Below are 15506 nucleotides of genomic sequence, written 5' to 3'. Positions count from 1 at the left end.
AAAATATTTGTAAAATTCGGTGGGTGCAGCTTATATATGGGTGCACTTTATAGTCCGGAAATTACTGTAGTTATAATAAGCAAAAATCAAAAAAAAATAAAAAAATTATATCCGATTATTTGAAGAAGAAGAAAACCGTCCGATTGATTGACTATTTAAATAATCGTTCGTTGCAGCCCTAGTTCGCACCGCTTTAATTAAATCCATCACTATGTCGCGAACAAGGTGATTACGCAACCTGATGCTCGAGAGTCACTGCAAAACAGATTCAGTGCGACTGTCCCGAAGTTATTAAACAAATAGTTTACACAATAGGACTTTATTAAACCTTATTATTTTCACATGATGAGGATTATACAGTTTTTGCTCACCGTGCTGATTTTTTTTGCATCGCTGTGATACTTCCATACCACACAAGCTCCGCTTTGCATAAGTTCCAGGGACAGTTTTCTTTGTTGCGTTTATTATTAAATGCTGCTATGCTTTGAATGACTTGGGACGCACACTTTTTCCTGATGCCGGTTAACTTAGATATATAGCTAGCCTAAACAAATAGTCATGTTAAGAAGCTTTTATTGTCATTTCAACCATATATAGCTGACGCAGTACACAGTGAAATAATAATAATTAACTTACCTACCATGGCTGTACAATGGTCCATCAAAGTTCACCAAAGGTTCACCAAAGTTGTATCTATCTATCTATCAAGTTCTATGTCAAGCCAACACATATACCTATATGTGCAACATGCCCCAGATAAAGATAGGTAAGGCACAGGTGGAATTTTCCGACAATGCAAAGACAGCTACTTACTGAATGGGCCACCCCCTCAGACAAGGTCTGACCCCCTGGAACATAGATTTGTGATTGCAACATAGCAATCCTTTTTTAATACACTATTTTAGCAAATGTATTTCCATAAATTACAAGCATTTTCATTAAATGTTATGCAGTTCCATGCAGGCTTTTAATTTTGTGTTTCCACTGTTATCGTTACGAGCCTTAAAAGCTATCGTTCACAGTTTTGTTTACTACTTTATCTGTAGTGTTAACTTTCTGTTTGGGAGGAAGCCCTTAACTCTTATCTCTCCCCACCTGGTCAGGATAACCCCTTGATGTAGTCAAGTTTTCCACATCCCTTATCTTGAGGCCAACTGATGTGTCTCTGGCTATGTGCTGCAAGCATGCTTGAGTGGTTTTGCAATTACCTTGCAGTTACCAAAAGTTCCCTGATTTCTCTCAGTAGCTTAGCAGGCTTACAAAATTACTAGGAATTTTAATGATTTGTGGGCCAACATGGCTCATCTTAAATCAACTAACCATTTAGGAGCTGAAATCTTACAAATCAGAGGCTTATGAATTAACAGTCCCTTCAGCAGTGTTTGAACGTGCAATTTCTACAGCCACATCTTGGAGGTTCTTCCAGACTCATAGCAGGTGAATAATCACGTATAAATCTTGTCTTTGCTGCATCCAAAGAAGTATCTCGATTAGCTGTTATGCTCTAAACTAGACATGGCAGCTTTATACATATAAAGGTAACCTGAATAGAATTGGATGATGCTAGACATCCCAAAGCACAGGATACACAGAATCCAGGTCAAATGTGTTGGTCTGTCTGACCCCTTGGACTAAAACACCAACTTAGGACTCTGAAATAGCAGTCTAGTAAACAATCCCAAACTCCAGTCTCTAGGCATTGTATGTCCCTAGTTGGAAGCTGTTCCTGTTCCATTGCAACAATATACTAGCATTTCCTAAGCCTTTTTTAATCTATGATAAACATATATGTGCTAGCCATTGTAGCGCATTATATTAATATGAATAGCATTTCCCATATCCTCAAGGGCCCATTTTCTGTAATTGCTAGAAATTGCCCTTGTGATAGTGATTGCTTCTGTTAAGTGTTAAGAAATCCTTGCATACATGGTTAGATAGGGTACATTTCAGTTGAGATGTAGATTTCAGAGCATGGCTTTTGGGATTTGCCCATTTAGTTAAAATTAGCCACTGGTGTTGCATGAGCTGACCTTATGCACAGCATCATTCCAAATTTTATTAGGATCTGAGAGGATATTCAATTTCCTCCATGCCAACCTTGGCAAACCATGTCCTTATGGGCCTGGTTTTGTACACAGGAGCATTGTCCCTCTGCAAGATATTTGGGCTAGCCCCTTTTGTTTTAGCGATGGAAAATTGGGTATTATGGTCTGGTATGCGCATACCTTTGGCTATAATAGTATTGCAAATGCAAAAGATGCTTCATGACTTTGTTCAAATGTTTTCGCAATCATGCACATGTGCACATGAAGGTGTCCAGATGATTCTCACTGATCCTGAAGGGTAGACACAGTTAGATGCATTTTCTTTTTTCTTTTTTCTATAGTTTTTATAAATATTTTTAATCTTTTCTTGCAATGGTTGCCAATGGGCAAGTTGGCCCTAAGTTAAGATGTGGGGAAAAAATATATGAAATATGAAATATATGAAGTAATAAATAAGGATGGGCTAGGAACCCACACACTTTAAAGAGTGACAATAGAACCTGTCACTGTATCTTAGTTTTAAGCAAATCTTAGGCACATATCGAAGTACTCGAGTTCTTGAGTACCCGGGAATACTGTTATTTTGTCTGAAGATTTTTTAGGAAACAAAACATGTCGTAAAAAATGTGTTGTCTTTAATTTTGCAAGAATATTTGAGGAATCACTGAATCACTTATTAAGATTTAAACTAGTTAGTTTGAAATGTATTAGTGTTACAGTCTGCATAACACAAAATGGTCTTGGAATCATTTACCAAATTCATGAATGAGTGGACATGCTCAAAAGTTTGTACGAAGTTAATGTGCAGTTATAGGGATTTTGTACATCTTGTTGTTCCTGCAATACATTAAAGACTAAATAGATTTCTATTTCCTTGTTTAACGATGCCATCATCGAGTGCCCAGATTGCTGTAAAGGTTTCACACTATCTGACACAGCATGATGTACCCATGCTTTACATTGAATACCCTAAACATACACACATAGGTAGTATTAGCGCTGCATAGTGTACAGAGAGTAAAGCTTCCGCCCTTAATACAGACTCTTGAGTAACCTCGCTGACTTGTTCCTTCTGTAATGTATACACTACTTTATCAGGCTTTTCATATAGAGTGATATTTTATGCTATAAAAATGATTTAATGTCCTGAACTCTTTGTATAGTTTGCAATGGTTTCTCTTATCAGTAGATTCTTTTTTTTTAATCCCTCACATTTTTTTCATGTCTTGCAGGTCACTCAGCCTCTTTATCTTCTTTCCTGGACTCCATTTTTATGTGTAGCTTGCATCTTCACCAGAAAGCTCTCTGATGCATAAGGGAACTACTTTAGATTAATAGAGATGGATAGGACCACTTCTTATCAGTATAGAGGCTTCTCAAGTTTGAACACAGGAGCTATGTTTCTGTCCAAATATTTTGCAAAAAAAAAAGAGCAAAAAGCAGGTCATAATTTCTTGTAGGAGTGCACTGATACACAGAGCTGAAATCTTAATACGTCTTGATATAAAAATGAATGAGCTTTAGGTTTCCATTTTCACTTTCTAATCTTCACTAGATTCAACATTATAATAGTATGGCAAGTAAACCTATCATGCAGACTGCTGTGCTTTACAATGTTAAAACATGGCTTATTACACATTAACTTTCTGGCCAAGAGAGATAATATGCGTACTGGTGTGCAGGGTTGGACAATTCAACCCAAACAAAGATTTAGACTACATTTTAAAAGCTGCACATGAAAAAAAAGGAAAAAGGATGTTGCATTTTGAGTCACCCTAGTGCACATGCATCTTTAATTTATTATTTCATCACTAGAACAATTTAGGGGGGAAAAACAGAACTTTTTTGTGTTTAGTTGTAAGACAGCTAAGGTTTGTAAAAGTGTGCATTTGGAAAAAGTGTGCAATAGGATTTGTTTTTTCATTTTCAGAGGAAAGAGTACTTTTTACGATGAATGGATATTAATGTCTTTTGCATTGTTGAGATGTACACTATGTGAAGTTTTGGGACACCTGACTTTTCAGCGATATGTGTTTTTTTCCCAAACTTGGAACAAAGTTGGAGGTGCACAATTATATGAGATTCCTTTGGATGCGGTAACATTCAATTTTCCTTTCACTAGAACTAGGAGAGCCAAACCTGTTCCAGCATGATAATGCTTCTGTGTACAACACAAGTTTAATGAAGATTATGGTTCAGATGGCCGGGGTTATTATAACTGCAAAAAGGGGTCTAAATTTGGAAAGGGGTATTCAAAAATCACATATGAATATTATGGTCAGGAGTCCACAAACTTTTGTCTATACAGTGTATGTATGTATCAAAGTCTTTTTTATATATATATAATTTCTAATTAATTTACATACTTTGCCTCATCTGTGTTTCAGTGTGAAGCTATGTAACCAATAAGTCATAGAAACTGACAAGCAAAACGGCCTACAGCTTATGACTTGCTACTTAAAATGGTCACATCAATTTTCCTTTTTTTCACATTTGCAACACCCATCCACTGTCCCGCAGTGCTTCCTCCCTTTTCTCGAGTTAACACTGCTTCATTTAGTGCTGCTTGGATGACATTAACATCGAAGCCTGCCAAGCATTGTCCAGGATTTCAAGTTACTGGAATTGTTGACGCGGTGTTATTTTACCTGTCCAAAGACATAATGAAGAACAGGATCAAGATGTTGAAAGAAAACTCCACACATGAAAAACCTGCCAATTAAAAGTGCCCCATAGATATTTAACAGTTTCTGACAGCTGTAGTCGGACTCATTCAGTCAGGAAACAGTTGTGTGTTTGATAAGGAAGATATCAGTGATTATGACGATATCATTGTTGCTTATTGTTACAATGGACAATGTTTTTCTGGCCTTCTATATAAAGCCTGGTTATTTCAATGTCCTGTTTTGTACTTTTTAAGATGCTTCGGCAGCCGAGTCAGAGGATGTGTTCGGATTGAATGGGCAGATTGAGCACAAACTGGGCTTCCTCTTAGAGCACATCCCCCAAGACACACGCCTCATTCTGATTGGTCACTCAATCGGCTGCTACATCATTTTGGAGATGATGAAAAGAGACCCAGCATTAAAGGTAAAAATTTGATATGCAGTTTTCTTTTTGTACAATGTGTATTAGACATACACTGAGATCCTATTCTTATTGTTTTGCTATGTAATGTGGTTTTGTTGTTTTATTTTTTATTTAAATTTTTGACTGATATTTACCTGTCTGGGCATTATTTTTTTAAATCTGATTATTAAAGCCCTGATTGTCTAAACCACAGAAGACAACCTGCTTTTACCATGATTAAATGGATTCTATTTTCTTTCTCTCTCTTTTAAAGCTGAAGCCAGAATAAGTCTACGCTGGAAGAGCAGATTTCGCTCAGTGACTCACAGCTGTCTCTAGAGGCTATTGTTTGCTCATTCGGCCTGCTTCTCTTTATTAAAGCATGTAAATAATGACTAGCTCTGCTTGAGATTTCTTGGCCCTGTCTGCTGAGTCTCCGTAGACTGCTTTACTAATGTGTGCGTCTGGCATGGTTTAAACTTTCAGCAAAACATGAGCAGGACTACGTACAGTACGGATTAGAAGTGGTCTGAGATGCCATTGGTGAACAAGATAATAAGAAAGTTCTGGTCTCTTGTGCCTGCTGTACAGAAGGTCGAATGATTAAATAAGGTGTAAAAGAACTGAATTAGTTTTTTCTACTGAGATGTGTACTTTGTGATTTTTATTTTCAAGGCTTTGCGTTTTATTTCCCCCTGTCTCTTACCTCGTTCTTAACTTCCTGTCTTTTTCAGTCCCCTGTTTTGTTGTTTAGAAATTTTTCATTCCACTCAAGGGCCTTATACAGATGTGCATATAACTGATAATAACGGACAAGAACAATATCATAATTCTCCACCGAACGTTTAAAGTCCCTACTCATTTCATAATATAATAACTTGTAAAGCATGTTTCAGAAATGTGTGCACTTCTATTCTTGGAAAACTTGATATAAGGAAATATATACTGTATCCATATCTAAAGTCCATCTAGTGCACATATTCCTAACATGCTTAATAGTGTAGCAAGCGATTGAATTCCTGTTTTGCTAGCGTTTATTATTTTTTGGAGTGTGCCCTATTGGCTGTTAGTTTCTTTTTTGGACCAGGTTATACCCAAACCATTCTGAAGCCGTGACATATAATGTCTACACAGGGATAAAAAAAAAAAGAGAATATAAAAAAGAACAAAAATACTTCCCTCACTGCTGGAGATTGTAGGCTGCCAAAAAATGCAACAGAGTGATTATGTATGATATGTGATAATCAGAAACTCCTGTTCTTTTAGGCTTTAACTATGTGGGCTAGAGTAAAGGGCTGTGCTGAGGTCTGGAGAGGCAATAGCAGGTCTTGAACCGCTTTTCTTCTGAAGTAGACAGGTGGCATAATTTTTCAGCTTGTACCTGGGAGCAGCGTGAGTATGGCTTCCGGCCCAGTCAGTGAAAAATGACCCGGCTAACGATATCAATACTGAGATTGCTCTGATACACCAAAGTCATGCACAAATTCATCAGTTCCTTCATACTGTTGATTGGCCCTTGTCTATAGACTGTGTTTCTGAAGGATTACTGTCATGCGGGTAATTTAAAATGGCAAGGTGACTGAACTGGTGTAAATACTCATCAGCACTTTGTCCAGTCACTTTGACTGACTGCTACTAGACATTGTTATGGACATGTTTGTCTTAGAAAGCTCGAGGTTAGTCGACAGAACGAATATCCTCTCTGGTCTGCTGCACATGTGTGCTTAAATTGTGTAACTCCAGCCTGCTCAGCATTGTTGGGATTTCTGCCCATTCTAAGACTCTGAGGTGAATGTTTAGACTCCAGCTGGTCTAATGAACAACTCGGAGCGCACAGCAGACGTTTCTCAGATAGACCGAGTGTTATGAGAAGAAAACCCAACAAGGAAATTTTTTTTTTTTTTTTTTTAACCGTGTCCCTGAGCATAGCAGCGATTTTTGCAGGGGGTCGGTGCGCAAGCTGAGAAATCATTCCATCATCTGTGTCTTGAATGACAGTTTATTTGATTTAAAAGTCTGAAGTAAAATGTACAGTTTAAGTTTCTTTAGACATTGATTTTCAGTTTATTATTACTTCTGGTGATGTTCTGTCAGCAGAATAATAACTTATTTTTTTATACTGTTTGGGTTCTTGTAAATCGGTTATCATTACATTTTGCACGAAGAAATATTTGAGAATTTTGAGGTTTCATGTATAAAATTGAGATTTAGCCACCTACAGAATGCAGGATAATTACCCACCATGTTCTTCATAGATAAATATAAACAGATGTGTACAAGCATCTACATTTGGTTTTCACTTTATTTATATGCGCGATCAAACCGTGTATCTTCCGCAGGCCTTGTATACGGCAAGTAAGGATGGGAAAATGGTGCATCGTTGGTTTTCATCATGCTAATTCAACCATTTTTGACGATGCGCACATTGAACTTGTGCCCGCATCGCTACGTGAACTCTCCCTTACACTTTAGCCTGCTTAATCAAAATATACAAACAATCCACTCAAGTAAAAAATGGTACTTTGAGCAGCCAAATTTGTTTTGCAGTCGGGTTTTGTTGATGTAGTAGGTCCTGGCTGTTTGCTTGCATGCTAAAGCACAGGAAAAGCATCATATATAGTTTATTTCCTATGGTAAAGGATCTTTATCTGGATGAGTATATAGCCAGACATAATTTCGAAACCGGAGATTGTTATTTTGACAGCAATTTGACTCGGGCTAAAAGGCTAAAAGAGGAAATTTTGATATTGTCTTGGAACATGGATTGTTTTTAAAGTGGTCTTGGACAATTGGTGTACTGAAGTCTGTTAAATAAAAGATAATAGTGTTTTAAATGTTTAAATGGAGTCGTTATCTGGGAGAGGTAATGGAAATCTTACAAATGTTTAAAGGAAAGAACTCAACAAGTTGTGTCATTAGCCTTAGTGGAACAATGGCACGTCCCCAAAAATTCCTCCGACACAAAAATGTGTCTGCCGCTTCCTGAGAGTGTGTGTATCTGTATCGCGGCACATTGGGTGGGCCTCCATTCATGGAGTAAAGGTTAGGGCAGACAGGGTTGAGGTCCAAAAGTGTTGGCATTACTTCATAATTCACTTAAATAAAACATCATTACAGTCAGTGTGTGTGCCAAGTAAAAGCATAAACATTACACTATATAGCTGGCTCGAGTTACTGCCCCAATACACTCCAGGTTTTAAAAACCCAAATAGTTCAATTTGCTTAACACGCTACAGACTGGTCAGACCTTTAGCCAATTTCAGTATACGAATGACCACTTGCACATTCCATGATTATTTCTGTCTGTTTTAAACATTCTTTTACCTTTCTTTTCAAATACGAGGGATAAATTAGGCAGAAAAGTGTTTAAAGGCTTTCCAAACTTTGAGTGAGTAAAACGTAAGGCGATTGGTTAAGGCACATTCGACATACTGATTTTAAATTATTTTATGGATTCGATTTTAAATTATTTTACGTCGTTCTGTGTAAAGAATTAGGGAAATTTTTAAGGTCTTAATGGCCCCCTGAAATACAGGGTACGTAGTCAGATGTGCACCTTAGATGTGAGCTGGAAAAGACTTTTATGTGGCAATGTAATGCCACTTATACACTACTTATTTAAATTACACCGACTGGATGTTTTGTCTTTATGGTACATAGGCTTGCATGCTTGCCCACAAACCGTGTAGTCCTTAGAGGTAGTGCAGTACCTCAGACGTGCCTCTCTCTGAAGATCTAGAAAGGAAACTACGTAATGCTGCACCGCCCAGATATTAGGCCATGTGGTCAGTGCTGAGTAAAAACGAGCCTGAACATTGTTCAGCTCGTCTCCTGCAGATGCTGGTGGTGACAAATAAAGCAAGCATTTGTTTATCTGTTGAGAAGAGTGAGTGGGTAAGAAAGTGTGTCGTTTTTCAACGTTAGTCTGAGGCATGTGTGTGTGAGAGACAGAGAAAGGGAGCGGGTGACTGGCTGTCTGTTTTGCTGATTAAAGAACCCCTCCCAGAGTTCCATTCCTGTGACCTGCATAAAAAGGAGCTGGTTTTCATCAAACCCAGTACTACACATCAAATATCACCTGTTCATATGTACTCTCTCTCTCTCTCTCTCTCTCTCTATCTCTCTTTTTCTCTGTGAATCTCTCTTTTTCTCTCCATTTCTCTGCATAACTTAAACATCCAGTTTGGTTATAAGAAATCGTTGTAGATTACAAAAAATAAGAAAATTAAATAAAAATAGGAGGCTCACAGCAAGAGGGAGAGTCTGCTGACACCTTTACTAAGAAGTGTAGTGAACAGGATGCAGGTGTGAACATTCACTTGCATCACCGTGGGACTTCAGGAAGTCGAGCGTCATTCATGTTTAGTCTGTGGTGTTTTTTTATTTATTAATTTACTACATTCAGTTTATTTTCCAATAGAAAAAAGGCTTGATTTTAATAATAGATGGATTATTGCTCTAGATATATCATGCTGTTACAAGTGCGTAATGCTGGTAATTGCACCACATGATTTACTTTATCCTATAGTTTATTTGCCTTAGGACAGTAAAACAGTTGGTAATAAATGTCCACAAAAAGGATGTATTTAATAATTTTGATTTCACCAGGTTTTTTCATCTTCCCACAGAGGATAGATATATGGATCAGTAGAAACAGATCCTAAATCAACAGTTTTACTGGGACATGCATTGGGGGCCTGAGCGTTCTATTGTTTGTATCAGACAGCTAACAGATGTTGTGCTATAAGTCAAATCCGATGTCTGTTCCGACTAGCAGCAGTATCTGCGCTTGAAATTGGTTTGACAATGAATAAATTACATCTGGCGTTACATGTGGCTGGCTATTTGATATTTTGCTCAAGGGAATGGATATTGCACTGTATAGTTTCATTGAAAAAATACTTGGCCCGACTGCAAAAGCTTTGCGAAGGCAGACGAAGCACGTTCACTTTGTCTTACTGAATGAGTTGAGCTGCTTTTTAGTCAATGGCCAAACAGAGACAGGTGCTTCCTGTTTCTGGAAGTCCCTCTCTTTCTTTCGCTCGTTCTCGCTCCCTTTCTCTCACACTCTCATCCTCTGTGGTTCTGACTCTTATCAGTTTCATATTAAACAAATCACGGTAGATGCATATTTTGCTCACTAAACGGGCAGCTTTAAAATGACTTTATCTGTCGGGTGCAAGGTAATGGCATCATAATGACATTATAATGTGTAAGAAACCACCTGTAGCATCTTTTGCAGCACAAGTCAATCTATTGCTCTACTTTTTTTCCCTGCTGAAGTACATGTGGTTCAGTTAATGTGGAGAGCAAGAGCAAATGAATCCCAGGAATGTAAACTGATATTATTGCTACAGAGAGACCTTTTTTTAGGCCCAAAACCTGTTTTAATAATCTGTTTTTGTGATTCAATAGACTAGTGCTCTTTACTCATAGTTTTGTCGAGCCACTGATATTTTTTTTTTCCCTCTCTAGAATTCAGCTAATCTATCTTGCCTTCATAAGGGCAGCTGTATTAGAGCACGTCTTTGCGCTGCTAAAAACTTTTTGGACATAAAGCAAGAAACACGGGCTATGAATTTTGGACAAATCTGCTTTTGGCATACTATGATAAAGCCTCTAAGTTCTCTTATTTCATTCCCAAGGCATTATAAGAAGTTTTATTAAAAAAGAAAAAAATAACAGGGATTAAACAGTTGCCAGATAATATATATATAAAAAATATACTACTAATAGTTTAAAACACAGTAGTGTGATATAATAGTAGATCACAATAAAATTCCTATGATTATTTCATAACATGTCTAAATGGAATCCAAAATGAATGATGGACCCTTGAAATATCAAAAATAATCTGCAATGTGTCTAACATAAACTTACACTCTGTCCCGTTGTCAGGTGATGAAGTCCGTGCTGCTGTTCCCCACAATTGAGCGCATGTCCTCTAGTCCACAAGGCAAGGTCATGACTCCTGTGCTGTGCCATCTGCGCTACATCGCCTACTTGCCCATCTTCCTGCTCTCTCTCCTGCCTGAGAAGTTAAAGGCTGGCATGGTGCAGCTGGTACTGAGGAACATGCGCTCTCTAGACACCTCCTGCGTCTCCGCCACCCTCAGCTTGATCAACGTAGACTGTGCTGGTGAGTCAGTCCTTTCCACCTCTTACCACTGAATGATTGATGTTTTTTTTGGTTGTCATTGCAGTATCACTCAAGCAAGAGTCTTGCCAAGTAAGAGCACTTGGGAAATCTGTTTTTTAAATTCTATACAGTTGTTCCTGACATAGATATCCTTTATACGTTGACCCTGTTTTATTTATTAGCGAACGTTGGAGGGACATTCTCCAACCATCTGCGGCGATAAAGTTTTTTACGGTGGTGAAATGTAGTATCGTTATTTGGATGCTGTAGCTCATCTATCTTGTGATTACTCAGGGACAACAGTATTAAAGACAGCTAGGCATTTACTCATGAACAGACCCCAGTAAAGTCTAATAACCATGTTTCAGCATTGCTTTTAATAGTAACACAAATTCTTTTCTTTACACATTTTTTTTATCCCTTATTACTACAGTTGATGCTGATTCATAGGATAGTCTACATAAATGAAATCAGCATTTGAGTGACAGCCAAGTGAGCAGTATTTCCAACTCCCAAAGTGCATGGTTTTATTTATTTGAAGTCTTATCTCCAGAGCTTTCCATATTTGCTCAGGTAATGACACAGATATATTGTTGTGAGGAGGGGTAATTATAAACCTACTCTTTTAAGGGAAGCAGATCTGCATGGCTCTTATTTCTTTTTGTCTCTGCGAAAGTCAGAGTGTTTTCCCTGTCTGTCCAGGGAGGTGGATGATTGATACTGTGATGGATTGAGAGGCTGTGCCAAAGGGGCCTCGGTGGACCCTATAAGCGTCTCTCTCTTTCTTTTTCTCACTCATTTATTCTTTTTCTCTCGCTCTCTTTCATTGTCCTCCTCTCTATGTTTCTAGTGAGAGACTTTGCAACCAAATGCAATAAGATGCATGCTTTTAATCATTAGCACTATATATACGTACAGTGTACCAATTGTGCAAGATCTCCCACTTACAAAGATTAGAGAAGCCTGTAATTTTTATCATAGGTAGACTTCAACTATGAGAGACAAAATGAGAAAAAAAAATCCCGAAAATTACATTGTCTGATTTTTAAAGAATTTATTTGCAAATTATGGTGGAAAATAAGTGTTTGGTCACCTACAAAAAAGCAAGATTTCTGCCTCTCACAGACCTGTAACTTCTTCTTTAAGAGTCTCCTCTGTCCTCCACTTGTTAGCTGTATTAATGACACCTGTTTGAACTCGTTATCAGTATTAAAGACACCTGTCCACAACCTCAAACAGTCAGACTCCAAACTCCACTATGTCCAAGACCAAAGAGCTGTCAAAGGACACCAGAAACAAAATTGTAGACCTGCACCAGGCTGGGAAGACCGAATCTGCAATAGGTAAGTAGTTTGGTGTTTAGAAACCAACTGTGGGAGCAATTATTAGAAAATGGAAAACATACAAGACCACTGATAATCTCCCTCGATCTGGGGCTCCACGCAAGATCTCACCCCGTGGGGTCAAAATGATCACAAGAACGGCGAGCAAAAATCCCAGAACCACACGGGGGACCTAGTGAATGACCTGCAGAGAGCTGGGACCAAAGTAACAAAGGCTACCATCAGTAACACACTACGCCGCCAGGGACTCAAATCCCCCCTGCTTAAGCCAGTACATGTCCAGGTCTGAAGTTTGCTAGAGAGCATTTGGATTATCCAGAAGAGGATTGGGGAATTTCATATGGTCAGATGAAACCAAAATAAAACTTCTTGGTAAAAACTCAACTTGTCATGTTTGGAGGAGAAAGAATGCTGAGTTGCATCCAAAGAACACCATACCAACTGTAAAGCATGGGGGTGGAAACATTATGCTTTGGGGCTGTTTTTCTGCAACGGGACCAGGACGACTGATCTGTGTAAAGGAAAGAATAAATGGGGCCATGTATCGTGAGATTTTTGAAAACCTCCTTTCATCAGCAAGGGCATTGAAGATGAAACGTGGCTGGGTCTTTCAGTATGACAATGATTCCAAACACACCGCCCCGGCAACGAAGAAGTGGCTTCGTAAAAAGCATTTCAATATCCTGAAATGGCCTAGCCAGTCTCCAGATCTCAACCCCATAGAAAATCTTTGGAGGGAGTTGAAAATCCGTGTTGCCCAGCGACAGCCCCAAAACATCACTGCTCTAGAGGAGATCTGCATGGAGGAATGGGCCAAACTACCAGCAACAGTGTGTAAAAACCTTGTGGAGACGTACAGGAAACATTTGATCCCTGTCATTGCCAACAAAGGGTAAATAACAAAGTATTGAGATGAACTTTTGTTATTGACCAAATACTAATTTTCCACCATAATTTGCAAATAAATACTTTAAAAATCAGACAATGTGATTTTCGGGATTTTTCTTTTCTCATTTTGTCTCTCATAGTTGAAGAAATGAGAGACAAATGATGAAAATTACAGGCCCCCTCATCTTTTTAAGTGGGAGAACTTGCAATTGGTGGCTGACTAAATACTTTTTTGTCCCACTGTACATGCAGTCTTGCTCATTGAGAAAATTGACTGCAAAATACACGTGTGTATATATAGTGCTAATGATTAATAGCATGTGTATGCGTATGTGTGTATGTATATATATATATATATATATATATATATATATATATATATATATATATATATATGTGTGTGTATGTATGCAGCTTGTATATATATAGATGCATCTTGTGTAACCATGTAGATTTACCGATCTCTGAAAAATAATTCAACATACAGACATTTTTGTCAGTATTCTGTGTAGGCACCATATCTAGCACTGCCTTAATCCTGCTGGGCATGGAACTCACCAGAGCTGCACAGGTTGTTGCTGGGATCCTCTTCCCTCCTTCATAATGACATAACGTAGCTGCTGGATGTTAGGCACGTGGGGCTTTTACACATGGAGACATATTTAGCCACACCATCACATTCATCTTAAGCTTCCTCAGCAAGGCAGTTGTCATCTTGGCGGGGTGTTTGTGAGCCTTTTTATGTTGGAAAACTGCCATTCGGCCCAGTTTCTAAAAGGAGAGCATCATGTTTGGCTTCAGATAGCACAGTACATGTTGGAACCACAGCTGCCCAGTACCAGCAGCACTCACGCAGCCCTAGACCATGATGCTACCACCACCATGCATGACTGTAGGCAAGACACAATTTTCTTAGTACTTCTCACCAGGGCGTTGCCACAATCAGAGCCAAACAAGTTTATCTGTCTCATCAGACCACAGAATATGGTTCCAGTAATTCATGCTCATGTACAGGTTGTCTTCAGTAAACTGTTTGTAGACTTTGCAAACCGACTTGTTTCAGTGTGCAGCGTATGGTCTGAGCACTGACAATCGGCCCCTCTGAGCACTGACAATCGGCCCCTCCACTTCTGTGACCTCTAAAGCACGTATCAGATTCAAAACAATGATGCTTGCCTACAAGGCCAAAAATGGACCAGCACCATCTTACCTCAGTGACCTCATCACATCTCGCACTGCACCACGCTGTCTGAGATCCTCCAGCACTGCTCGACTGGTACCACCTTCTCTCAGAATGAGAGGTAAGTACACTTCAAGGCTCTTCTCTGTTTTGGCACCGAGGTGGTGGAATGAACTTCCCCTAGATGTCCGTACAGCAGAGTCCCTGATTATCTTCAAGCGACGACTGAAGACCTACCTCTTTGTTAAATACCTAAATTAGCACTTTCCAAGTTTGTAGAATTCGAGTTATATTGATATTAAGTTTGTAATCTTGCGTACCAGTGTAGATTTATTCATTACTAGAGATTTAAAGCACTTTTGTGCGTTGCTCTGGATAAGGGCGTCTGATAAATGCCGCAAATGTAAATGTAAATGTTAAACATCCAGTGGTCAGTATGAGAGAATTGTAGTCATTAAAAGCCTAAAAAATATTAATTTAAGGTATATTTAGATTAGATAAAAATGTGCAGATACGTTTTATATATATAACTATAACTATATATATATATATATATATATATATATATATATATATATATATATATATATATATATATATATATATATATAATTTTTTTATTATTATTTATTTATTTTATTTTTTTCCTCCTTTTTTTTCGGCTGCTTCCTTTAGGGGTTGCCACAGCGGATCATCCGTCTCCATACTACTCTGTCCTCTACATCTGCCTCTTTCAAACCAACTACCTGCATGTCTTCCTTCACCATATCCATTAACCTCCTCCTTGGCCTTCCTCTTTTTCTCCTTCCTGGCGGCTCCATCCTCTGTATTCTCCTGCCGAT

General features: G+C 38.4%; 1 protein-coding gene across 1 annotated transcript in view; it reads left to right on the top strand.

Moving 5' to 3' along the window:
- Positions 1-15506, top strand: part of ldah (lipid droplet associated hydrolase) — a 47568-nt gene that overhangs the window by 15141 nt on the left and 16921 nt on the right. The window contains exons 4-5 of the mRNA XM_046855415.1: positions 4966-5135; positions 11013-11253. Of these exons, the coding sequence (XP_046711371.1) occupies positions 4966-5135; positions 11013-11253 (411 nt within the window). The remainder of the gene's footprint in view (positions 1-4965; positions 5136-11012; positions 11254-15506) is intronic.

The sequence above is a fragment of the Silurus meridionalis genome, chromosome 8 (genome assembly GCF_014805685.1).
Source record: "Silurus meridionalis isolate SWU-2019-XX chromosome 8, ASM1480568v1, whole genome shotgun sequence".
NCBI lineage: Eukaryota > Metazoa > Chordata > Actinopteri > Siluriformes > Siluridae > Silurus > Silurus meridionalis.
Note: the sequence above shows the minus strand (reverse complement) of the source record. Positions and strands in the feature narration are given on the sequence as shown.